Source organism: Peromyscus eremicus, chromosome 5, assembly GCF_949786415.1.
Source record: "Peromyscus eremicus chromosome 5, PerEre_H2_v1, whole genome shotgun sequence".
NCBI classification, from domain to species: Eukaryota; Metazoa; Chordata; class Mammalia; order Rodentia; family Cricetidae; genus Peromyscus; species Peromyscus eremicus.
The window spans coordinates 1,941,521-1,968,855 of NC_081420.1; the positions used below are offsets into that span (position 1 = coordinate 1,941,521).

General features: G+C 42.1%; 1 protein-coding gene across 1 annotated transcript in view; it reads right to left on the reverse strand.

Moving 5' to 3' along the window:
* The window catches only part of Aopep (aminopeptidase O (putative)), a 304,401-nt gene that overhangs the window by 223,323 nt on the left and 53,743 nt on the right, over positions 1–27,335 (reverse strand). The window contains exons 4-5 of the mRNA XM_059262759.1: positions 9,670–9,823; positions 2,156–2,401 (exon numbers count right to left, since the gene is read on the reverse strand). Coding sequence (XP_059118742.1) covers positions 2,156–2,401; positions 9,670–9,823 — 400 coding nt within the window. The remainder of the gene's footprint in view (positions 1–2,155; positions 2,402–9,669; positions 9,824–27,335) is intronic.

Consider the following 27,335-nt stretch of genomic DNA (forward strand, 5'->3'; position numbering starts at 1 on the left):
TGACCTCCACACCTGCCATTTTTGTTGCAGTAGAGCCTTGAGCATAGATAAAGTAGGAGGTCCCCAGACGCTGCATGTGGCTCAAAGTATAAGGATCTGTACAGACAAGCTCAGCAATTGGAATATATTTAAGTCAGAGTTTCAAAAAACAGAAGCCCTCCCCCACCGCCCCCCAATTCTGTACCCCAACTGAGAGTAGACAATGCCATGATCACCCTTCCACAGTTCAAATGCAAAGAAAAGTAGTTAAGTAGAGGAAATAGTCTAACCAGGACAGGCCATTTCCTGTCTAATAAGGAAAGGGGTGTGTGTGTGTGTGTGTGTGTGTGTGTGTGTGTGTGTGTGTGTGTGGTAGTGGTGGTGGTGGGGTGCTATCTGAGAACTGTGCACAGTTCTGTCCTGAAGTTTGATAGCTGTCTTATTTATATTAAGTTGATTCCACCACTCCAGTTTTGACATTTGTGCCCAGCACCATTTGGCCTTCAGGCACTTAAGCTTATTTTAAAAATACAGCATTAAGCATGTTTAAATCACCTTAAATATCTGAAAAAGCAGAAATCTTACTGCCGGCCTGCTTGGGCATGCAGACTTGGAAAGTGAAGCTTATAGAATGGCCTGAAGGTTAGCACACTCTAGTTCTGGCAGACTGTGTGTCGGGAAGGAGCTATCCAGAGGTTCTGTGCATGAAAAATACTCAGCCTTTGGTTCCCCTAGGCTAGAACATGGAACTGTTAGCAAATATGCCCCGACAAACAATGCTCATAAAGTGCTAAAACCTCTCCAATTAATATGACCCCTCAAAACCATATACAAATGAGAGGCATTTAATGAACAACCCTTTCTTCACCAATAACAGCTTAAATTAAGTACAGGAAACTCTTCAAAGGGACTAAAGAAGCCCCCTTGTTAAGAAAAACCCTATATATAGACATCAAGACAATTATATGATGCATGCAACCAAACATATATAATTATTCTAGTTTCTACATTTCCATTATCTTCATAAATACAGGATAAAAATCAGTCTAAATGATTTTCTGAGAACTCTTCAAGGATTACATCGAGCCAGCCATCCCTTAAAAAGTGGTGTGTGTGTGTGTGTGTGTGTGTGTGTGTGTGTGTGTGTGCATGTGTGTGTAGTAGAGATCAAAAGCAAATGTTCTGGTCAGTTCTTTTCTACTCAAGGGTTTTACCAAGAATGTGTGCAGTTTTTTTTTTTGTTTTTTTTTGGGGGGGTGGGGGGAACACCACAAATGACAGTTGCTCAAAAGCATGGAAATTAATTGGCAGAAGGAATTTCCTCGACTAATAGGGAAAAACTCAAAGCCACATGTTTGATGAGATCGTTTTCCCATCCCTAGTCAAACACAGTCCCTGTTAGTGAGGAGGATTTGCAAACAGAAGCATAAGCAAGGTAACCCTCCTCTCCCTGCCATCTTTCCTCTGTGGAATAGAGCCACTCTCCCATCACTGTGTTGATGGACAGTGGGACTGATGGGTGTGGCTTAATTAACACAGGGTAAAGGGTCAGCTTGTAAGTCTCCATTTTTCTGCCAGAATCAAATGGAGGCATGGTAAGACTACTTTACTTACTGTATTAAAAATAGGAACAAGTTGCTATACTCCTCCCCCATGGTAAGCCATCTGCTTTTAGCTGTTTTTCCAGCAGTGAGGATGGATTTATGCTCTCTCTGACACAAGGCTCTAAAGTTGTTGCCTTGTGACCAATGGTGAGAATGGATGAGGCAGCTGGTCAGGATTAGGCAAGCAGCTGTAGCCCTGGGACCAGGTTTTGTTACTATGTGCAGAGCCTGACGCCATGACCTTAGACTCATTAGCAGCAAGCTTTCATCACCCAAGCTAACAGCCACTGAGTAACCATGACCCCACATATATCACTCTCGGATGCAGTGTATTTCCAGTCCCAGCCACGTTACTTATAGGTTCATGGTAATAGGTTAATAGGTAATAGGGAGGAGGGCCTACTTGAAAACCATCCCCTGAAGGTAACCGTAAGAGACCCAGGAGTGAACAAGGAACCCTTTCCTTCCATCCTAAGCAAATGACACTGCTGATAGAGTTTAAGAAAAACATCCCCCTAGTGGTCCCCAGACTTTTGAAGCATGTGTTCCACATGCCATGCTGAGAAGCATACCTGGCCATTCCCAGACTTGGAAAGTTGGCAGGGACAATGAGTATGTCCAGCCGGGAGAAAGGGTGTGTTCCCAGGACAGAGTGCGCAGCTGAGAGGCAAGGAGGGATCAGCCACAGCAGGGCCTCTTGGCAGGCACCCTCAAGGCACAGTGGGGCAAACACTCGGTGAGGAATGATCTCCTGGGTGGCAGCAGAAGCATTCTGGAATCGGCAGGGGTATTCTACGTGACTGCAGGTTTCAGCATACCTGAGACAACACATAGGAAGAGATGCAGACAACTTAGAAGGCAGCGGTTCAAACAGGCTTACTAGCAAAGGTGGCTCATTTTAATTATTTGCTTGTCTGCTTTTGGATAATGGTGGAAAAAACAGATCAAAATATTTATCAATGTGCTTGAAACGACTTCAACCTAAGCTACGGTGAAAGCAAAAAGACCTTGTTTTAGAATTAATGGGAGTGGGGTGGGTTGGGGAGGAGGCAAGATTTAGAGCAAGAAAACAATCTCCCACCCAGATTAAAGCAAATTTTACCCTCAGTAATGTACTTTCAAATGCTACCACAGAAAAACTATAACAATTCTTCGAAAGGGAGCAATGTAATAGCCATTTTATTTATTTAATTTTCATTGTTTGAGATCTCACGTATTCCGGGTAGCTTTGAACTCATGATGTAGCCAAGGCTGCCTGGAACTTCTGATTCTTCTGCATCTACCTCTCCAGTGCTGGGATTACAAGTATGAGCCACTTTGTACCTGGCTCTAAGCAAATTAGATTCCATTCTGGAATATCCTACAACAAATGACTTGGGATGAGGTAGGACAAAGTCAGTTACAGGTACAGTTTTCAAAAACAAACAAACAAACAAACAAACAAACCATCCTACCAAAAAATAATCTAGGCATCCTTCACCAAACTCAGAAGCTGTTGCTAAGAAAAACAGAGGCACTTCTCAGGGTGTTTTCTCCACTACACCTTTTGGGTGTGTGAGACAGGGTCACATGCATCCTAGGCTCACCTCATAGCTGACAATGGCCTTGAGCTCCTGATCATCTGCCTCTACCTCTTGTGTGCTGCAATTACTGGCATATGCCTGGTTTATATGGTGCTGGGAATTGAACCCAGGGCTTCCTGCATGCTAGGCAAGTACTCTAACAACTGAGCTATATCTCCAATTCTTTTCCAATGCACTTTCAGTATAAAATTAATGAAATTAACCTTCTAAGGAAGCAGACCAGAGCTCAGTCAGCACCATCTGACTAGTTACTCCCTGAAAGACAAAGGCGGAGCCAAAAGAAAATTCCTAGGGCCTGACTCACAGGCCTCAAGAGAACTTATATATCCAAAGAAACCAACATCAAAGAGAATTCTATTTTTTCATCTGTTAACATGTCCTCAATTCAGACACAATGGAAAACCCCTGTAACTTTAAATTGCAGATTATAATTCTAGCTGTGGGTGCTCCTGTGATTCACCACGAATACTGAGGACTCTCTAAACACTTGCCTGCCTCAATTTGGGCAGGTTGCAACAATAATTCCTCTTTAGATTTATGAAGTATCTTCCACCCACCCAAGGCCTGTGATCAAGAGATCCACACAGCTATGTAAACAAGCCTCACCTTTCTCCAAGCCTCACTTTCAAGAATACACTATCTAGGCCCAGTGAGACTGGGTTATGGTTGAGAGTGGGTTAGAAAAACTGCCAGTATAAAGTGACATAGTGATATAGTCACTGACACTGAACTTGAGTCAAAGTCCTGGACTGATAACATTACCTTACCAAGAAAGAAAGCAAAAGTGTCTTCTTGTAAACATTCAACACCTACCTAATGGTAACAAGCAGAAGCTGTTTACCTAGTCAGCCTCTATGGGACTTTTAAAAATGCATTTACATAGGAAAACAGCACCCTGTGGTATTTTAGCTCACATACTCTCTACTCAAGAGCTTTTACAAACTGACAATGGTGGTATATGCCCATAAGTGTGTAACCAACACTGGGAAGGTAGAGACAGGACAATTAGGAGTTCAAGGTAAGTGTGGGCTACATGAAACCCTGCCTCAAAAAGCCATCTCCCACCAAAGGCTTTCAGAAGCCAAGTGTGAGAACAGCGCATACCAGGGAGTCTGGGGCAAGAGTACTGTGGATTTGACACCAGCCTGGACTACAATCATGAGTTCTAAGTCAGCTCAAGCTACACATCAAGATCCTGTCTCAAAAAACTGAAGAGGGGCCTTCAAAGCATGTTACCTAAAGCTGGAACTCCAGACAGAGCAAGAGAGTAAGTTTAAGAACTAAACACCATAATGCTGCAATACAGAGAGGCATTCTATCTAGAAACTGTCTATTCCCATGGAGTGAGACTATTTCTTACACTTAAGAAAACCAGAGGTGAAGGAACAGAGTGAAGATGTCAAAGGTACACCAAACAAGCATTTGTTCAAGGAAAAAGATAAATTATTTTCTTTCCAGGTATATATGACACTCGCCAAACTAGTGAGGATAATTACTACTAGATACATGACTTAATACTGTTTTCCATAAAATTCAGGACTTAAAGGCAATCAAGCTATCAGAACACTAAGTCAGTGAGGCTCCTGGTAGTCATAGAAATGTATGGGGGGTACCATTGTAAGTTCCTGTGTAAGGACCAGTACACTGGCTTCAGTGGCTATGCTTAGATCGGCTGTGACCAAGGCAAAGACTTCAGCATTTGATGCCTCTTTCTCTCCATCCCTCCTATGGTCTCACTAATGCTGCTGCCCAAAGAGAAGAGGACAGATTAGGAAGGGCAGGAAGGAACTCTGACATGACAGAATGTTCTCAATCAGGTTGTATACACAGTGGACTGAAGCAACCTCCAGTATGTCACAGTGGATGTCAATCATCTACTGAAATGCTTCCTAAGGTTTCTTCTTATAAAGATGACTCTGGTGTTTGCTTCATGGCCCCATTCATGCAGCAGCTAAGGAGATGCCAGGGCTTGTGTAATTAACAGTTAGCATAGACCCAATGGCAACTGGAGATTCTTTCTCTTCCTTTCCTGGTGGCTTTCCCTCAGCTTTTATAATTCTCAAGACAGGCTTTCCCCACCCTGTCTTCTTTTCTGCAGAATGAGTCATCTCAGTGTCGTTAACATGGTGCCAGTTTTTCAATGCCTTTAATCACTTTTGTTGTGTTCTACTGGAGGTTATCCAAGCTTCCATGCCAAGCTTAAGCTGTATGACTCAAGATGAAGGCCTGAGAGGTTAAACACAAAACAAGACTCTCCTGTGGCTAGAACCAAATAAAATCAATGCATGTTGGACTGTTTATATGACTGTCTTTAGCCTATGTGTTTATTAAAATGTTCATCCCAAGTAGACTGGAAGAGTGCTCCCCACCCCACCATAATTTAGCTCCTGTGAACAGTGATCTAAAGTTCAGTAACCAACCTTTCAGCTAAATTTCTAGACCCAGATGAACATTTACGCAAACGAAAGCCATGATATATAAGGCTCCTGTAAACATTAGATTGACATGAATGAAATTGGTGGGAAGGAGGGCTGGGAAGGCAGGCCTCATCAGATGTAAGCATGGCCAGAAACACCATCGTGGTATGATGGCACAACAGAGCTAGCTGTTCAACCCATGAATTCAGGCATGTAGTGGATAAACAGAACCACTCTAACTACCAGAGATGGTCATATGAGGCACGATGGCATGACAGAATTGAAAAATCCAAGTTATGGTTTTATTAGCTGTATATTTCTGATGGACAAGCATATAGATAAACAAAAGGAAACTGTGCACGGTGGGTCATGGACAGGAGTGTGGAGTTCATTCACAACACTACCCTACTTCAACCCTTGCACAAAACAACACAGCGCAAAACTCCTGGGAGTTTTCCAACAAAGCAACAACTCCCCTAGCTTCCCTGATTGGCTGGCCTTGTCCAGTGAGTATCTTCTGGGGTCTGCTGTCTGGCCTATGTTACCTTGAGCATCAGTGTAGCAGTCAACCTGGTTGGTAACTGACATGGAAGTGTTAGAAAACCTGGCATCCATGTACTCTCTCAGCCCAATTTGTCAGTGACCAAATCTTTGCCTTCATTTCCTTGTGTACGCTCTTCAACTGGTCCCAAACACACAAGGGCAAAAGAAGAATAGGATTTACCTTCCCCAGGTCCCAATAGGGGCTTCTGCAGCTTTCTTTTTCCCAGTTCCCCCTCTGACCTGGATGTGCTCTCTTCTGTTCACAATGGTAGAGACAAATGAAAAGGGATTCCAGTTACTCTGAGCAGGAGGCTCCAACTCAACCTCATCTCTTGGCCTTCATCTCCTAACAATCAACAAGCTCTGAAACTACAGGTTAACAACAGAGAACTTCTTCACCATTGAGAATTCATGAACAAAGTCTTCATTTTACAAAAAAAAAAAAAAAAAGTGTGGGTCTGCCACAGTGCCATATCCAGGCAGTAAGGTCAGGACAGCATTTTCGGGCTCAAGGGAACCTTAATTTGTGTTTTCTTTCTTTTTCAAAAATTACACTTATTTTGTATATATGACAACAAGAGGCTCATGCAGAGGTCAGAGAATAACTTTTAAGAGTTGGCTCTCTCTTTACAATATTTGCGTTCTAGGGATTGAACTCAGGCCATCAGGTTTGACAGCAAGAGCCTTTACACTGAACTGTCTCCTACCTCTCAACTTGTTTTTCTAAAGATGCTCTCCAGTTAGTATCAATAGCTAAGTCGTGGTGGTGACTCCAGGTGAGAAGATGGCTTCAAGATACCTTCTGAGGTGGCTCAGTTGTTACATTAAGGTTTTAAACGTCTCTAGAAAAGATTCTAAGTCACCTCTCTAGAGATTAGACCTGAAATTAATGAATACAGGTACTATTCCTCAGTAGGTAGGAAAATAAACAAATTATTGTCCGAGTCTCTTTATCCTCACATATAACTGAGAGTAACAAAGACAGCACATCTTACAGACTACACAGATAGCCAATGGCTTCTGTGTGGGTTCAGGATCAGCTAGGACATGCTACAGTCACAAACCCTGCAGCACACACCAGTGCTTTACCACAAGAAGATGCATTTCTTGCTCATTACCAAGTCAAAGTTACTCTCTAGGGCACTTGTCTTCTTCACTCAGAAATTTGGGCTATTTACAATTACAAAATGAAGTCTGTTGTGTGGTTCTAGAGCAAGGGAAGGGAACACTAGAGAGTCTTACTTGCAACTAAATATTCCCACATGAGAGCAGTGTATGCCACTCTGTCCACAATTCCTTCTTCCCTTGAGAGAATGCAAGTAAAATCTAATAATCTTTCCTGAGCTATATAAAGTAGAGCCATTAGGACAGACACTCCAAAACTGACATATTATTGGGCAAAAAGTAGAAAATAGTTCTATGCTGCCAAAAAGGCATCATGTAGGCAGTAAGATGTGCTTGTTAGAAGAGGAACCACCTGGTGTCAGCTCCTAAGGACACCACCATAGCCAGTGTGGTGATAATACAAGGAACATAGCAGAGAGAGACCAGCACAAAAGAAATGCACCCAAAACGTCTTAGTTGGTTTCTTTTTCTGTTTTGTTTGAGACAGGGTCTCATACAGGGCTGGCCTTGAACTTGCCATGTATCCAAGGATGACATTAACTTGCCTCTACCCCCTAAATGCTAGGATTACATGTATGGGCCACCACACCCAGTTTATGTGGTGCTGAAAGTGGAGGCCAGGACTTCATGCCTGATAAGGACTCCACCAACAAAGCTGCACCCTGTCACCCTCACTTTTATTTCAGAGTTGAAATAAGCATCTGCACAATTATTCTGGATTGTCTCTATTCAATAGCTTGTATCAGTTTCTAAAAACCTGAAGTTGATTTTTTTCCTGCATTAAAAAAAAAAAAACCAAAAACAAAAACAGGAGGCTGGACTGATGTCTCAATGACTAAGAGTGCTGGCCGCTCTTCCAGAAGTCCTGAGTTTAATTTCCAGCAACCACTTGGCTCACAGCCATCTATAGTGGGATCTGATGTCCTCTCTGGCATAAGGTTGCACATGCAGATAGAGAACTCATATACATAAAATAAATCAATAAATCTTTAAAAAAAAAACAATAAAAAAGTTAACAAGGCCTTGGCTCAGCAGGAATCTCTTAATCCAATGACTATGAGTTTCCTTGTGACCAATGCTTCTGGAGGCCAGTGAGCACCACTGAAGAGGCTGCCCCACAATATACCACCCACAGGCATCACAGGACCAAAACAGTCAGCGCCCTCCACAGGGTCAACTAGAGGAATCCTTTCACTGCCCACTTTCATTCCACTGCACACTTCCTTTCACTGCACACTTCTTTTCACTGCACACTTCCTTTCACTGCACCCTTCCTTTCACTGCACCCTTCCTTTCACTGCACCCTTCCTTTCACTGTACCCTTCCTTTCACTGCACACCTTCCTTTCACTGTACCCTTCCTTTCACTGCACCCTTCCTTTCACTGCACACCTTCCTTTCACTGCACCCTTCCTTTCACTGCACCCTTCCTTTCACTGTACCCTTCCTTTCACTGTACCCTTCCTTTCACTGCACCCTTCCTTTCACTGCACACCTTCCTTTCACTGCACCCTTCCTTTCACTGCACCCTTCCTTTCACTGTACACCTTCCTTTCACTGCATCCTTCCTCTCACTGCACACCTTCCTTTCACTGCATCCTTCCTTTCACTGCACACCTTCCTTTCACTGTATCCTTCCTTTCACTGCACCCTTCCTTTCACTGCATCCTTCCTCTCACTGCACACCTTCCTCTCACTGCACACCTTCCTTTCATTGCACTCTTCCTTTCACTGCACCCTTCCTTTCACTGTACCCTTCCTTTCACTGCACTCTTCCTTTTACTGCACACTTCCTTTTACTGCACACCTTCCTTTCATTGCACACCTTCCTTTCACTGTACCCTTCCTTTCACTGCACACCTTCCTTTCACTGCACACTTCCTTTCACTGCACACTTCCTTTCACTGCATCCTTCCTTTCACTGCATCCTTCCTTTCACTGTACCCTTCCTTTCACAGCACCCTTCCTTTCACTGCATCCTTCCTTTCACTGCACACCTTCCTCTCACTGCACACCTTCCTTTCACTGTACCCTTCCTTTCACTGCACATCTTCCTTTCACTGCATCCTTCCTTTCACTGCACACCTTCCTTTCACTGCACCCTTCCTTTCACTGCACACCTTTGCTTTATTAAGCCATTTTTGACCAGGCAGTAAGACTGACATCTAAATGGTAAGAGGGAAAGTCTTCAATCTGCAGCTTTTTAATTTGAACAAACATGTAGAAATTCTTCTCCTGATATCACAGAGGATTTCACATCTACTTGCTTTCTTCTCTTTCTTCATGAACAACAAAGCCAACTCTCTATTTTCCAGTAGACCTTTCCAAACTTTGATTAGGTCCATTCTGGCTCATTTTCTCAACAAGAAAGAATGACTCACATTCCCAGAGTGAAATCAGCAAACTCCCAAACACAAACCTGAAGTCAGCTTTCGAAAGTGGGAGGGGGCGTTCTGTCACAAGATCATCTGATGGGGATGTCTTGGGCTTCATTTCTGTCCAGTATCCCACTGCAATTGTGAAGGTGGAGGCTGGCATTGGCATGGTCACGTAGTAGTACCAGCTCATGCACCCTATAAACAGAGAGCAATTGTCATGAGGCACTGTGTGGCTCTGGACCTTACTCAACTCTAGTTCTTCGCTCAGTCACTTGCAGAGTCAAACTGGCAACAGCTCATCCTTGAGGCAAGCCATGCCACCTGAAGGGGCACGACTGCAGGCCTCAGAGAAAGTGCAGGAGAGATGCTAGTTTGAAGGCAGCCAGGAGGTCTGGGTCTCTTCCAGAGATCAATGTGAAGCAATCGGCAAGACTAACTCTAAAGGGTGGTGCTAAGGTGGCCACTTAGCTGAAAACACAGAAGGTACAGGAACACATCCTTTCCTTCCTCCATGCCTGGCATGAAAAAGGAAACATAGCTGATATTTGATGAAAAAATGAATAAATAAGGATCATTTCTGTGCTGTAATCCAACTATTTTGTCTAAATTCAATTGAAGTCACTCTAAGATGGATACAGCAGGAAACTGAAATTATGGAAAGGAAGTGCCTAGGTTTTAGCCCTGACTTTACAACCAATTAGCTGTGGAACTGTGGGTCTTACTTTCATCCTTCTAAGTATTTAGTTGATCACCCTCTCATCCCTGAGCACATGCAAAGCTGAAGTAGAAAGTTTGTGGCACCAAGCACTCCCACCCCAGCTCAGAATGTATTCTCTAGTTGGTCCAGACATTAAAGAAGGCTTTTCTCAAATAAATGATAAATCATTTATAATCCTAGGTCTCTCTCACTTCAAAAATGAAGAAGTAAACTTCCTGTTTCTGAAATTTGGACACAGCATCAGATTTAGCATGACATTCTTATAGAAGTGTCTGCTATAAACTGATATTTCACAGAGTCAGGCATGGTAGTGAGTAATACTCGGCTACACAGCAAGCTTAGCAAGTCTGAAAATAGCCTGGGATACATGAGACTTCCTCTCAGGAGTTAGGGATCCCCCCCCACATACACATGTGGAATATTGCTTTATACTCTGTGAATTATATATATATGTATATATATACACACACACACATATATATATATATACATATATATATATATATATATCACTGTGATTGGCTTAATAAAGAAGCTGACTGGCTAACAGCTCAATAGAATAAGGTTATGTGGGAGAACCAAACTAATAATACTGGGGGGAAGAAGGACAGAGTCTGAAGAGTATCAAGCGATGCTGAGAGAAGCAAGATGGATATGCCGTATTGAGAAAAGGTACCAAGCCACGTGGCAAAGTGTAGATAAAAATATGGGTTAACTGAAAATGTAAGAGTTAGCTAGTAATAAGTCTGAGCTATTGGCTGAGCATTTATAATTAATATTAAGCTTCTATGTGTTTATTTGGGAGCTGCTGGCAGGACAAAAACTTCCACCAACTCACACATACATATATACACACATACACACACACACCACATATACACCACACACACAATTTTTTAAAGATGTATTTAGTTTATGTGTGTATATCTAGTTACAATAGAGATCAGAAGAAGATATCAGATCCCTTGAAACTGGAATTACAGATGGTTGAGAGCCACCGTGTTGGTGCTGGGAATCCAACCCAGGTCCTATGCAAGAGCAGCAGGTGCTCTTAAGCACTGAATCATCTCTCTAGCCCTTTATATGATTTATATATTTATATGATTGTTTTTGAAAAGCTTTGACTTAAAAAGAAAAAAAATCCCAAATCTAAATCCAAGGGCTAGAGCTAGTCACTACCTACAGTATTCTTCTGAGAATTTAATATGGGTAACTGGGGCTTTGCTTTAAAAAAGAATCCAAACCACAGCAGCTAGGGATGTAGATCAGTTGTTAGAGTACTTGCCTCATATGCATATACCCTATAATATCAGCACTCAGGAGGTAGAGGCAGGGAGATCAGAAATTCAAGCTTGTCCTTGGCTACATACTGAGTTCAGACCAGCCTGGGCTATATAAGAACCTTGGGATCAGCAAAAGAGCAGCCATACAGAGGCTTCCAGGAGAAAATGGAACCATGAATGGAGACTGCTTCTACATGCACACACACACCCGCCCCAACACTATTAAACACTATTTTGTTTTTGACAGAGAGTATCATGCAACTCAGGTTGGCACTGAATTCAGTATGTAGATATGTAGATGAGGTTGGCTTTGATCTCCCAATCCTCCTACCAAGTGCTAGGATAACAAGTACGTATACTCTATTGTATGCAGATAAAAGCTGGTTTTATTTACTTATTTCAAGGCAGAAACAATACGAATGAAGAAAATAAGACAGAATAGCTACAAAATACAGGAAGCTTCTTAAAGACTGATAAAATTGGCAAATGACGGCATAGACCCACATCCTGTGGGCAGCAGAGAATGGTAAGGCCCACTTTTTATTTTCCTCCAGTAGGCTGCAAAAGTTTCTAGGATGGAGGACATAATGAACCTAAGCTAGCCTGGCTAAGCATCTGACAGTGGTTAGATCCATGGGTAGCCTTCCCTACCCTGTATATCTGTACTATCTGTCTATCTTCCACAGATCCTGGAAAATAACTGTAGCTTACTTTCTAGAGAGAACAGAAAGGGTATACTAGAAGGGTGTGGGAGTAAGAGGAGAGAATGGCAGGTGGACTAGGTAAGTATGGGCATGAAGGATGCTGGGACCACAAGCATCTTCTCTTACTTGGGTCCCAGACAGCTAGTAGCTAAGCTTTTGCCCAGAAGGCAGGAGACTGAAGGAGCTGATAATCCAAGAGCAGAGGCCAGATGACACAGATGCTGGAGGCCTGTGATCAGCTCTGATAAGGCTGACTCACATATGCACTCAGGACTGCCAGTCTGTTCCTTAAAGTCCTCCTCCCAAATCTTGACAAACAAGGATCTTCAAGGCACTTGCAGAAAGCCTAGGGTTTAAGACCAAGAGAACAAGGTAGGTGGAAAATGCACCTGGAGGACAGTGAGCACATTCAATATGCTAACACCACCAGGTACCAACAGTCTGAATCAGGAGGATGTATTACAGTCTTACAAAAACAGTTCTCAGAAAGTACATCATTATGGGTAAATAAAAAACCTTATGGGAGAAAAGAAAGACTCAATAAAGGGATAAGATGAGATATTGAGGTAAAAAATCTACCAGAGGGTCAAGCAAAATGTCAAATCAAACCAAGCCAAGCCAAAACAAACAGCAAGAATAAGAGAGAAGAAAGTGCTGTTAGGAGGCCCAACACCAAGTAATAGAAGTCTCCCAAACCACGGCAGAGAAAATAGGAGAAAACCATCAGCTTAAAAACCAGGGGATTATCCCAAAAGGGAACATGGGACTCTGGATAGAAACAACACAAAATACCTGAGACACAGAATAACCCACACACATCAAGAGTGCTATGAACCTGAAGTAGGAGAATGAAGACAAGATCCTACATTTTCAGACACACAGAGCTTAAAAATATCCACCTCCTACACACCCATATTCTCTGGAAGCTACCAGTCTACAGACATGTGCTTCAAAAAGAGACGAGAGAGAAGAAAGGATGTCTGCAGAACCATGAACCATGTACCTGTGGAGGCTGACTAAGGAAGGGCCCAGAGAGAACCCTTCAGGAGACCAAAGAGTCTAGGGTTGATAAACATATAGAAATCCAAGAAAGTGGAGTAGGGAGATACCAAAGCACTATTATTAACTCCAAGTAGAATGAACACACAGGAATGACACAACCATAGCTTTTATACAAGGCTCTGGCCCTTCACACACACACACACACACACACACACACAAACTTCAAGTATTTGTGCAACTCAAATCATGTGACCTACAAGGAGAAGATGGGACACTGGGAAGGCCCTGCTCTGAATAATCAAGCACCTTATCAAGGGATGTGGGAAGGGGGGATGCCAAGGAGCATGGTGAGAGGCAGAAGTAACTACTTCATTTTCATTTTATTTATTTTTACCCATAGGTAATGCTTGAACACTGTGCTATATCCTCAGTCTTTTTTTTTACTTTTTATTTTGAGACAGAACCTCACTAAGTGCCTAGGCTGGCCTTGAACTACAGCTCTTTCTGCCTCAGGCTCCAGAGTACCTGAGGGTACCTGGTGATTGATTGCTCTTTGGGAAAAAGAGTATAATAAAAGCAAAAATTATTTGGCTCTTAAATATGGTATTTTAATGTAAAACAATTAAAATTAAATCATTAAAAGGAAACCTTTTTTCTTCTTTTGACTGGCCTCAAACCCATGGCAACCCTTCTTTTCACTACACCAGAGCTGGGATTGCCAAGGGAGAGTCACCATGGCCAGAAAAAGGGACATTTTCAATCTTGAGACACTATTAAAATGATAAAATATGTCAACTGGGAAGGAGCAATCTAGAAATAAGGAGTAGGCGGTACCCTAAAAAGATCCCCTTCAAGACTTTCTGCCAGCACTGGGTACTGAACTAGACTTGTCTAGTTTTAGAGTCTTGTGGAGATGCAGGGACTGAAACAATTTCTAAGTTCACCAGGAACTGGAGGGACAATCATACGACACCTCACCTAGCACTCCAGGTGAAGTAGGGAAGGCACTATGGGACATAAAGGTGTAGGAAGTAAGAGGACTGGAGGTATGCAGAAAAAGTTAGCAGCTTAAATGATATGGACTCTGAATGAGATCGTGAAAGCTCTGACAAACCTGAGCTGAGGCCCAGCAGAGACATTTGGAGCCACCATGCTAAACAATGGAAAGAATGTGTTTGTTTGTTTCTTAATGTGCTGAAAACCATGTTACTTTTCTATTTCATTATTTTGCAGAATGTTAGGGACAGACTGAGCATTGTCCCATATGAAAACAAGTACCTTGAAGACATCAGAATCTGAAAAGCCAACAGAGAACCTACATGTCTGTCTGTACTTGCAATTGTCTGAAGTGCTGCAGATGGCCTCCTTGGAAGAGACCATTTCATACCTCAGACTTTAAAAACAGAAACATTTGCTTGGCTTCAAGTGGCATCACAGGGCACATCAGCTGGTTGGCCCTTAGGAATCCAGCTCCAAAGGCCCTGGGTGGTTCACCAAGCTTCTAGGGAGCATTTCTCAAGCACATCTGTCCCTGAACATTTGTCCTGATCCTGGGCAATGCTAGCACCAGCCTTGGACTGTGGAGAACTTCCTGTGCCCTGGAAAGGGCTTTCAGTTTGGACTATGAGGACATTTACAGAATTCTCACCAGGAAGAAAAGCCTCTTCTGTGTTGTTCTTGGGTCAGTCTACTGTAAATCTTACAGAGTCTACCTGCAGCCAGGGGAGTACTGTGTGGACAGCAGAGCATATATTCCAGAGTCTGCCATTTCTAGTCAGCCTGCCTTGCAGACAGAATCAGTAAGAGGTGTTTTGTTTTTTTGTTTTTTTTTGTTTTTTTTCCCCAGAATGCCATGGGTCAATGCTGGCTCTGGAGAGGGTAGGCCCAGTTCCTGCTCTATACCTGCTAGCTGGAGCATGTTAGTGTCTTTGGATACACCAATTTCCTCATGTGTACCAAAGGAACAATTATAGTGTCTACCTCACAAGATCCTGTAAGGAATAAAATAGATAATGCAGACAGGAGTCACGAGGCACAGTGCTGGACACAGTGTTTATCCCTGCCATTGTCACTGGTGCTGTCATCATCTATAACCTCTGCTCCATAGCTGCCTCTCCCAACCACTCTGGATGACTTTCTGAAGGCACAAGCAAGGATGTTGGAAGGTATGGCTGCCATATGTGCACTTGAAACCATGACCTGATGAGGCCCACATTTGGGGTTTAAGGTTGAATGGCATAAAACACAGTACAAACAAAGTGATCCATTTTAAGGAGAACGACAGCCCAAAGGGGCATCCTGCATGACTTCATACAGAATGGGCCATTTGGAGACTATTTAAATGGTGTTTACTTTCAGTGAGCTGTCCTCCATGAAACAGACAGTGAATGCCTTCATTTTCCTTTTTATTCAACCCACTTGCACCCAACCCCCACACAGAACCAGCTGCAAAACAAAGGGAACACACTGTACTTACACTAGCCCAAAGTATTTCCTCTAGAAGCCAGAAGCCCATCACACCCTGGATGACTTCATAGCCGGGCCTGGACTCATTATCGAGGCAGCAGAGATGGGGCTGTGGAAACACCCAGAAGCAATAGTGCTCCCTCACACAGGCTTGAGCAGCCAAGCTCATCCTCCTTTTTACACAGATTCTGTAACCCTGGGCTTATGACCCCCTCAAAAAGAGACCAGAGTTCTTTATACCATATACCCCATACCATTTTCTCAAGTTGGAATATATTTAGGGGCACATTTCAATAATCTCACAAGGTGGTTGTACAATCAGACATCTGTCTCACAAGCACGGTTGCAGCTATGATAAGATCCAATAAACATTTTCATCTTCAAAACAGGACTGAAATTTTCCTTAAGAATAACTGGATTTTGCAGTAATAACAGGACTCGAAAGGGGTTAGTTTTCAAGTCAAAAGAGACAATTTAAAAAGTTGGTTTTGGCTATGGATGCAGCTCAGTTATGAGTACTCATATAGCATGCACAAAACTCTGGGTTTGATGCCCAGCACATTATATATATTACAATGAAAATTTACTTCTGAAATGAGTAACCTAGAAAGTACTAACACAATTACCTGAATTACTGTTTTCATTTACTGCTCTGAAAACTGTCCTCGGAATAGTTTTGAAGGCTCTCTCATAAGGTGATAGATGGTAGTGTAATTACTAGTGAAGAGAGACAAAAAATGACAAAGTAGTCAGCTCATGGGGTGAGAGTAGGGGAGGGAGGCAATGTGGCTATGATTTTGTATCTTACATTTGTGAAAAACTTCAGTATTTGAGCATTTTTATGAAAGGGAAAAAATGAGAAAAATCAAGGTTATGTAGTCACTTTTTGGTCATACCAATTAGCAACAGTAAACTAATGAGGTATATGGGTAGTCAAGTCCTGCATACCTGGTAAACCATTGAAACTTCAAAGGTAGCTATCAACACACACCACCTTACTCTTACACAGGCAAGAGCAGGTCAGCTTTATTTTCACAAGCTGAGCAGCTCACAGAATGCCTGACATTTAGAGTTAGTTGAAGGTTGCTGTTCAGTTGGCAGGGTGCTTGCCTAGCATGTAGAAAGCCTCAGTCCAATCCTAAGCACCACTAAAACTGGGCACAGTGGTGCACATCTACAAGGCCAGCTGCTGGGAGGTGAAGGCAGGACACATATTTAAGGCCATAATTGGCTGTATAGCAACCTTGAGGCCAGCCTGATCTATAAGAGATCTTATCTCAAATTAAAGAACAAAACAACAATAAAAAACAAAATCAACAAATAAACAAAAGCCAGTTCAAGACCAGACATAAATGAGATCTTAAAAAAATTTTTTTGTTGTTGTTTTCACTGAAAATTAAAATAGGCACTCAAAGTCTTCCTATTGGAAGCACTCATGTACCTTTGGACGCTTTCTGGTGCAAGCTAGACAAACAGAATGAAGCCCTCAGCAATGTCCAGTTGGTATGTGCTCTCATTCAATGGATCACATTTATCTCCTCAAATCTAATGTATTTCCTACCTCAAAACTATTATTCTAGCCACAATTCTTTCTTCAGAGCTTCCTGCCCAAACTATTTCATATGTCAGGAATGCTTTGGGAACACCATCACAAATGCAAGCTGCATAAGAATACATGCATTTATGAGTGTATGATAACTATATTATATAAATATGTATATCATAGAAACATATATAAGTAAAATGTAAACATTGAAAAGAATGTGGGCTCCCAGTTTTCACTGTTCTTCCCCTCATGGTATCCTTCTCCATACTCTGGTGCTTCAGCAACCCCAGCATTCTTTCTGTTACGACTGTTGAGATGCTGCATTTGCATGACCTACTTTATGAGTTGTTGGCACCTTTGGCACAGCCATGGCTATGACAATCCTCCACTATTGCTCAGGGGCTGTCACTGGCAGCAGGTGGGCCAGTGCCCACCAGCCTTCCCTAACCAGGCCAGACAACAGCTTCACAGGCCAATGTTACCCCCAGAAGGCCTCTCTCCAGCAAGGTATGGCCTGGGCACAGGAGACCAGGAGAGAATAACCTTCAAAGGTAAAAGGGCGCCACCTGCTGAAGCGAGTGGTGCTGTGTAGATCATAAGCATCCCTTATCTTACAGCTTCTTAGCTTCCCTAAGGGAACAGTGGCACCAGGCTTCTTAGTCTACCAGGTCTCCCTGGACAAACACAACTATAATGCAGATAGCTAGCTTCCCGGAAACACAAAGGACATCAGTGGACAGACCACCTTTCCAGATGGTTGGTCAGAAGGCAAACATTAATGCCTTACATTCAAACATTTATGAATGGGTGAATAAAACATGCTGGCAGAAGCACCGTGATCTACAAAGAGAAAAGCACAACTTCTACATATTCCGTGTGTACAGAGCACAGTGCTAGGAGGCAGGCGAGCAAGTGACAGCAAAGCACAAGGTAAAGAACTGAAAAGTATATGACATTATCTGAGGCCACACGAGTGACAGAACACAACTCTGGCTTGAGGGTAGCATTCTACTGGGAACGATGCATATGTTTACTATGCACTACATCTTCAAAGCACGTGCATGCACTAGCCCAGGGTGAGTTCCCAGTTCCTAAACCAAGAAGCTTTCTCTACTTTGCATTTTCTTTTTGTGGGTAAAGTACTTAATGATAACCATCCCTAAATGCCTTTTAATTTACTACCTCCTTACATGTAATCCCCACTTGTACACTGTGGGAGCATTCTCAACAGTGCTACTTACTTTGAGCCATCAAAAGGGTGGGGAGGGGGAGTTAGCTTTTAGTCTGGGAGGATCTGGCTCCTTAAATCCCTTTTCCTAGAACTTCCCAGTCATGAAAAGGAGAATGTCAGAGAACTGGTCTATTAGACAGGCCAGAGTAGCAAGTAACATTTACACTTTTTGTTATTGTCGTGTTTTCCAAGACAGGGTTTCTCTGTGTAGCCCTGGCTGTCCTGGGACTTGTCTGTAGACCAGACCTCAAACTCACGGAGATCCACCTACCTCTGACTCCTGAATGCTGAGATTAAAGGCACATGTCACTCCCTGCCTGGCAATATTTACAATTTTTACTTTTGAAAATAAAAAGGGAAGAAAGATCTTAGAAAAATAATTTATTTAATTTGGAATATGGCGAATTAGATTTATAAAAATAAAGTGAGGGGGTGGAGAGATGGCTCAGTGGCTAAGCCCACACACTGCTCTTGCAGGTGCCAAGTTCCATTCCCAGCACCCACATCCAGGGGCTCACAAGCAGCTATATCTCTAGCTCCAGAGGGTCTGAAGCACTACACTCAAACAATTTACAAATACAATCTTTAAAAAGAACAACAAAATTAGCCGGGCGGTGGGGGCACACGCCTTTAATCCCAGCACTCAGGAGGCACAGCCAGGCGGATCTCTGTGAGTTCGAGGCCAGCCTGGTCTACAGAGCGAGATCCAGGAAAGGAGCAAAGCTACACAGAGAAACCCTGTCTTGAAAAACCAAAAAAAGGGGAAAGAACAAAATAATTACTAGGGGGAAGTGGATAGCATATTGATTTTTTTTTTAACACTTACTGAGAGAAATCAGCAACAAGGAAAGCAATGAGACTTGCATAGAATCACCTACAGTGGTTTTCAATGTTTCTGCCAGGAAATGTTACTTTCATCTGATTACATAGGCTATATTCAACACATCCATTTCTGAGCCCTTATTATACACAAAGCATTGCAAGTGGGGACAGAGGCTGGCATGGGACAAGGGGTAACATTCCTGCCAAAACGGTGTTAAGCTGAGGCAACTGATTAGGTAAGTCAGTCAAACAAGTTCATCTCAATCTACGGTCTTAACTTAGCCTTTCTGAAAAGAAAAAAAAGGAAGAGAGGGAGGGAGGGAAGGAGGAAAGAAAGGAAAAAAGAAAGAAAGAAAGAAAGAAAGAAAGAAAGAAAGAAAGAAAGAAAGAAAGAAAGAAAACAGAAAAGATAGATGACTACTTAGCTAATAAAAAATTCTTATGACAGTTGTTGTCGATGGCCTGGACCATTAGCCTTTTTAAAAACCGTTAGGAGGAATGATTTCCTAATGGAACACGGACTCTGAGGGCTCTCTTCTGATTTTTCTTTCCTGCCCAAGGGCTGCTGCCATTTCTGTGATTGGCTCCCAGATGCTTATGTCTCAGGAAATCAGCTAGTGCCTGGTAAATGTGCTAATGAGGCTGACGGAGTGTCACTGCGATGGAACCAGACTGGCTGGCAGGGCTGTGCTACTCATGCTTCCAGGGACTGCACACAGCAGAGTGCAGGACCCAGAAGGCAGGCCTAGCAGAGGAAACACCACCATCTCCCACCACACATGCCTTTCTGCTGAGGCCTGCAGACTTAGCTGTGAATGCTGCCCATATTCTTAACAATTACTCTGAGTCCCGTCCACATAGGCTCTAGCAATATGGTTCCTTGTTTGTCCTCTGATAAGCTACAGTTGTGGGGAGAGGTCGCTCTCCTTTTCTACCTCAATCTGTCCTCAGGTTGGGCTGGAAAATGTTTTGTGAGGTGTTAAGTGCCATGAACATGAAACCCCAGCAAACATCTCTTTATGAAAACTCTGCTCTCACCTGGAATTCTAAAGAAAAAAAACCCACAAAAATATTCCTAAAAGTGTTAAACTTTTCCGTGCAAATGTTAAGTTTAATACTTTTCCTGTTTTTTTTTTTTGGGGGGGGGGCGAGCAGGGTCTCACTGCGTAGTCCAGGCTGACCTTAAACTTTTGCTCTTATCACCTCAGTCTCCTGATTATTCTAATTTTTTAATGATAATCTTTAAATAGACTGACAAAAGACAAATAGGGGTAGAAATCAGAAAACATTTTTTGTAGAGGAACAGAGAACAAAGGTTCTGGTCTTGTGATCCTTCCTTGTAAATTCTCACCTGTGCCTGGAAGACACTGCAGGCAACAGTCATAACCCAGCAAAGCTCATTTAAAGAGCAGGCAGTAGACAGAGTCTGTCTGTGGACTGCATGTGCCGGTGCTTGAAAGCATCTAACCCTTACTGCTTACACAGTAGAACTTGGCAGCTTTAGCCAAGTGGTCCTGGTTTTAAGGATAGAAGAAAGGCACTATGGAAACTTCCTCCATGACCAAGGAGAGCTGCTGAGCAGGGGTGTCCTGAATGGAGGCTTAGAGAGGCCAATGTGTGAAGATGTGAAGCTGAAGCCTGGATTACCTTGGAGACCCCAAGATTTTGGAGATTCCAGAGCCATGGGACACACCTGCTGAGGGAAGCTGCTAACAGGGAGTGAACCAGCCCAAGAGAAAGAGGTGGTTGCAGTCAACAAAGCTGAGAGGAGTTGGAGATCTGAAGAGCGCTTTGACATCAGACATGGAGATGCAGGGCTTTGAGTTTGCTCAGCTGGTTTTTGGTCTTGCTTTGGTCAAGTATTTCCTCACTATGCTCCCTTCCCTATGTTTTGGAATGGTAATGTATATCATGTGCCATTATATGTTGGAAGTATGTGATCTGTTTTTTTATTTTGATTTTATAGGGGATTACAGTTAAAAGATCATATGAATCAAAGAAAAGTCTTTGAACTTTGGATTTTTAAAGACTGTTGAGACTGTGATAGACTATGGAGACTTTTGAAGTTGGACTAAATGCATTTTGCATTATGATATTGTTACAAGCTTTTGGGGGCCAGGGAGTGGAATGTGGTGGTTTGAAAGAAAACGGCACCCAAAGGGAGTGGCACTATTAGGAGGTATAGCTCTGTTGGAGTAGGTGTGGCCTTGAAGGAAGTGTGTCACTGGGGGGGGGGGGGCTTTGCGGTCTCTTTTGCTCAAGTTTCACTCAGGGTAACACTCACTTTACTTCCTGTTGCCTAAAAGATGTAGAACTCTCAGCTACCTCTCTAGCACCATGTCTGCCAGCCCCCCCCCCCCCCATTAAATGCTTTCCTTTGTAAGAGCTGCTATGGTCATGGTGTCACTTCACAGCAATAGAAACCCTAACTAAGACAAATACCAAGTGGTCAGCCCTGAAATCATATACATATAAATAATACAAAACAGACTGAGCAAACTGAATGTATGTATGTACAAAAAATAATTGAAGGAAAAGGAGTCATGATTCCAAGAGGGGTTGGAAAAAAAAAGGGGAAGAGGGTCAATGATTAATTATATTTGAATTAAAAAATAAATATTATTTTAAAGTGTGAAGAACAACAGAGGAAGACACCCAATACCAACATCTGGTCTACACACGCATACACACACACACACACACACACACATACACACACACATACACACACACACATTCACAAACTCATATACATTATACACACAAAAAGAAAAATAAAAGCCAAATGACATCAAAGCATGTCTGAGAAGCAAAGGTTGTTTTTAGTAGATTGAAGGAAAGTAGTAGGGAAGTGGTATCACATAGTTCAGGGTAGGATAGGTATTTGGTCACACACAGATATTCAGAACACACACACAGACATACAGATGCTCACAGACAGGAAGACAGATCCACAAACTCTATACATAGCTTTCTGGATCCATCAGCATCACTCTCCTATTATGAGGGCAATTTCATTTTAGCAAATCTTAATCTCAGCATCAAATTTAAGTTGGTTTGAATGTTAGTAACTTAGTAAACTAGTGTATTTAACTTGTGATTTTATTTGCTTCAGTTGTGCAAGAGTTACAGTAGGTTTCTAGTTTTTAAAATATCATTCTAATATTAACAGCCTCAGTCAACTCTGGTAGATGAGGGGTTTTTGCTCTCTGAGAACTAAAAATAGGGCTGGAGAGATGTCACAGTTATTAAGACCACTGGATATTCTTGTAGAGTATCTGAGTTTGATTCCCAGCAGCCACATGTCAGATCACAATAATCTCTATTCCAGTTCCAGGGGATGTGGCACCCTCTTCTGGCCTCTGCAAGTACAAGGCATGCACATGGTGCACATACACACATTCAGAAAAAGAAAAATAATGTTCATGCTTGAGAAGCACTGGTATGCACATGGAGTCATATCTATGTGTCAATACCAAAGCATGAATGAGAAAGTATGCAGGTGTGAGAGGAGGAGGTTGTTAGTGATACGAGCATCTTCGGAGGTATAGTTACCAGGGCGAAGTTGCTATGAAAATGCCCAGGTATCACTGTCTGCTGGAGACTTCAGGAGTTCATGTACTGAGTGAGTCAATTCCACATGTCAGGGAGCCAGACAGAGAGAGGAGAGGAAGATCCTGAACAAATAAAGCACAACTTGACAAGACAACTGTCAACAGGACCTTAGAGCTGGGGCTGTCAGTTAACTTCCAGCTGCTGAAGTAAGAGAGGATTTCAGCCACATGTAGATGAACCACCAAGCAAAGGGAACTCAGCATGTAGACATCCTGTCTGCTACTGCACGTCAAAGAATAAAGCCATGGAGACTGGGGAAAATATACTTCAACAACAAAGTACATGAAATATCACTCTAAACACTCAAGAGGAAGAACAAACCTTAGAGGTCAATTTATTACAGAAGCCACAGCCAAACTAAGAAACTGGCTTTATTATTATGACATAAGGAGATATAACTTCTAAGTACTAAGAATACAAAGCTACACACAGACACCAGGCTGACATGTCAGTTTGACAAACTGGGATCCAAGAAGAACAGTTTTTTTAAAAAATAAGATATGAAAATATCATATCATTTCAATCATGAATGGAATTAGTAAAGAACAAAAATATCATTCCCAAAAAGTTAGTGGTGCAGAGTATAAGCAGGGCTGAAGACTTGCAGAGAACTTGTCTAGAATACACAAAGTGCAGGGTCCCACCCCAACATGGTAAAGAAAGGTTTAGCACATAAATGAAGAGACCAGCCTGAAGACTTGGAAGCATGTACTTGTACTCTGTGTCTAGAGCATTAGACAGAGAATTTTCATGATATCTACAATCAAAGACACATACTAAAAACCTCCAATGACCTGTGCAGATGCTGTGGTGGGATATTAGTCTAAGGTGTGTTACATTCCACAATACAGCATTGTGGAACATTTGTTTAATGATGCAAAGATGTGGTGCATTCTCTTATGCTGCAGTTGTTTAACTCTGTAAAACTGTGTTACTGTGCCTGTCTAAAACACTTGATTGGTCTAATAAAGAGCTGAATGGCCAATAGCTAGGTAGGAGAGAGAGAGAGGATAGGCGTGGCTGACAGGCAGAGAGAATGAATAGAAAGAGAAAAAGAAGGAGGAGGAGCAAGAAAAGCAGAAGTGGGTTGGGGATTTAGCTCAGTGGCAGAGCACTTGCCTAGCAAGCACAAGACCCTGGGTTCGATCCTCAGCTCAGAAAAAAAAAGAAGAAAAAAGAAAAGCAGAAGCACCTGGGTGGTGGTGGCACACGCCTTTAATCCCAGCACTTGAGACACAGAGGCAGGTGGATCTCTGTGAGGTTGAGGCCAGCCTGGTCTACAGAGCAAGCTCCAGGACAGGCTCCAAAGCTACAGAGAAACTCTGTCTCAGGGAAAAAGAAAAAGGAGAAGGAGAGAGGACACCAGTGACCAACCACCCAGCCATACAACCAGCCATGGAGTAAGAAGGAAAGAAAGGAATACAGAATAGAAAAAGTAAAATTCCAGAGGCAAAAGGTAGACAGGATAATTTAAGCAAAGTTGACTAGAAACAATCCAAGCTAAGGGCGGACATTCATAAGTTAGAATAAGTATACGTGTATTTATTTGGGAGCTGGCTGGCGGGCCCCAAAAAGAGTAAAAACAAAAACAAAAACAAACAAACAACAACAACAACAAAAACCCAAATATAGATGCTCTACAAATAAAAACATAAGAATGTGCAGAAAGTGCATGAAAAATATTTAACACCACTAGCTATCCGAGGAATTCAAAGCGAAACCATGAGACAGCATTCCACACTGGCTAGAGGGTTAACTTCAAAGATGGATCATGCTAAGCACTTGCAATGGCCAACAACAACCAGAGCTCTCAGATGCTGCTAGCAAGAATACAAAGCCATGAGAGCACTTTAGACAGGACCTGGCAGATAATGAACCCCAATTTAAGTTTAGAAGCAAAAACAGATGTTTATCACATGATCTAGAAATTCTACTCTCAGAAATTCACCCAAGAGAAATGCAAGCCATGTCTACAAAAAAGTCAAAAATATGAACATTACAGCATAATTTCTGAACTGGCCCAAATAATCTAAGTGTCTATAATAGGTAAATGGATAAAACATGGCTCATTCACATGAAGAATTCTACCCATGGATTAAAGACTATTATGGGATCAGCAGGCTAAGTTAAAGCCAGGCCCACTGGAATACACAGCAGCGCTAACCTCTGGAGATAGAAATCAGGTCAGGGACACAGCAGGAAGGACTGGGAGGAATAACCGCACACCAGGAGACTTCTGGGTGATGGAAATGTCCTGTGCTACCACAGGACAGTGTTGAATCATGCAGGTATATGCAGTGGTTAGAGCTCATTGAACAACACATTTAAAAGTACACATTCAGTACAAGCAACTCATGATGCAGTATGACCAATTACAAAGAAAGGTACCACATCTAGATCTAAAGTTTGAATTTCAAAACTCAAAGAACATGTGGGCAGCAATGCCCAACTTATTTCAAAAATTAAACCTTAATGTAAGATTTATCCTCAGAATGTCACATGAGTGATGACAGCATTAGCAGTTATCTCAGAGAGGAAAACAGTGAAGTAGGAAATGGACATCTAGGGCTGGGTGTGGAGTCCACAGAATAGTGCCAGCACCTGGTAGGGAGAGGCAGAAGGGTCAGAGAAGCTAAAGTCAGCCAGCATCCTCATCCAGTCTTTACTTCAAGAAAAAAGTTAATATCTAGCCAAGAATTGTTCATAAGTGAATACATTTCACAGTCAATCAACATGTAAGAGGACACTAAGAAAATGAAGTATAAATCCACTTTTGGAGAAAAAAAAATTCTTTTAAAATTTTTGCCTCAAACAACTGAAAAACAATTTAAGCTTAAGAGATCAAGAATGAAAAATCAACTTAAACATGTATTCAACATATAATTTGAAACTGGGTGAAATATTAAACAATTAACAATACCTCCTAAAGATATAACACAAAGCAAAATGTAGAGGAAAATGCATTTGAATCCCATATTGTATTAAACTTCCCAGTTCTCTAAAGGGAGACCAGCATACACATGTGCAATTCACTCAGCAAAAGAGAAAAGCTAAGTAAGTGAAACCAACAGCCTTGATGCCTCGAAGGCAGGTAATTAGGAAACTGGGAAAGAGGAGCAAGAAGGAAATCGTTACCGGGCTGGGGCTAGAACTCAGCTGGTAGAGTGTTTTCCCTGTACCATACTACATTGCACGTCTGACGGTAGCCAGGGGTACATGAGTCCCTGTGTCCATATGTGTAGCACAGGCATTGAAACCAACAACTGAGAAATGGGACCTCATGAAGCTAAAATGTTTCTGTACAGCAAAGGGCACCATCAGTCCAGTGAGGAGGGAACCTAAAGAATGGGAAAGAAGTCTTTAGCAGCTATACAGCTAACAAAGGGTTAATGTTCAGCATACACCAAGATTTCAAAAAACTAAACACCAATTGGGAGGTTTGTACCCAATTTAAAACTGGGGCATGAAATTAAAACAGAATTTTCAAAAGAAAAAATACAAATGGCTGAGAAATATTTTAAACATTCTTGACCATGAGAGGAATACAAATTTAAACTATTTTGAGATTTCATCCTACCCAAGTTACAATAACTAAGATTAAAAAAAAAAAAAGACAACAAAAACTGGCTTTGATGTAGGAAAGAGGAACACTTATACACTGTTGGTGAGAGTGAAAACTGGTGTAGCCTTTGTAAAGTAAGTGTAGAGGTTCCTCAAAAAGCTAGAAATAAATCTACCATATGATCCAGCTGAATGACTCCCAAGACTATTCCCAAAGGACTCTATAGCCACAAAACAGTGAAAGCATAGATGTCCATCAGCTGACGAATGGATACTGGAAATGTGGTACATTTACACAATGGACTGTTATTCATTTGTAAACAAAAAAAAAAAGAAATTATAAAATCTGCACATAAATGGATAGAGCTATAAATAATCATTCTGAGTGAGGTTACAGACCAGAAACACAAACATTGCATGTTCTTTCTCTTGTGTGGATGATAGCTGTGAACACTCAGATATGCATGCTTAGATTAGAGTACCCATAGAAGTCAGGAAACTAGTAAGCAGCCATGGGGGAGGATATCAAGGAAAAGAGGATAGAATGCAGGCAGTATGAAGGGGGAAGGGAAATGCTGGAACAGAAGGGTTGAATGTGGTGAAAGTGGAAAGGCAGAGTGGAGAAGGGAGTACAGGAAGGATGAGAAACAAAAAAAAAAGACTTTTGAAAATGCCATTGAAACCTACTACTGCAGGATTAATACACACACACACACACACACACACACACACACACACACACACTTTTTTTCTTATAAA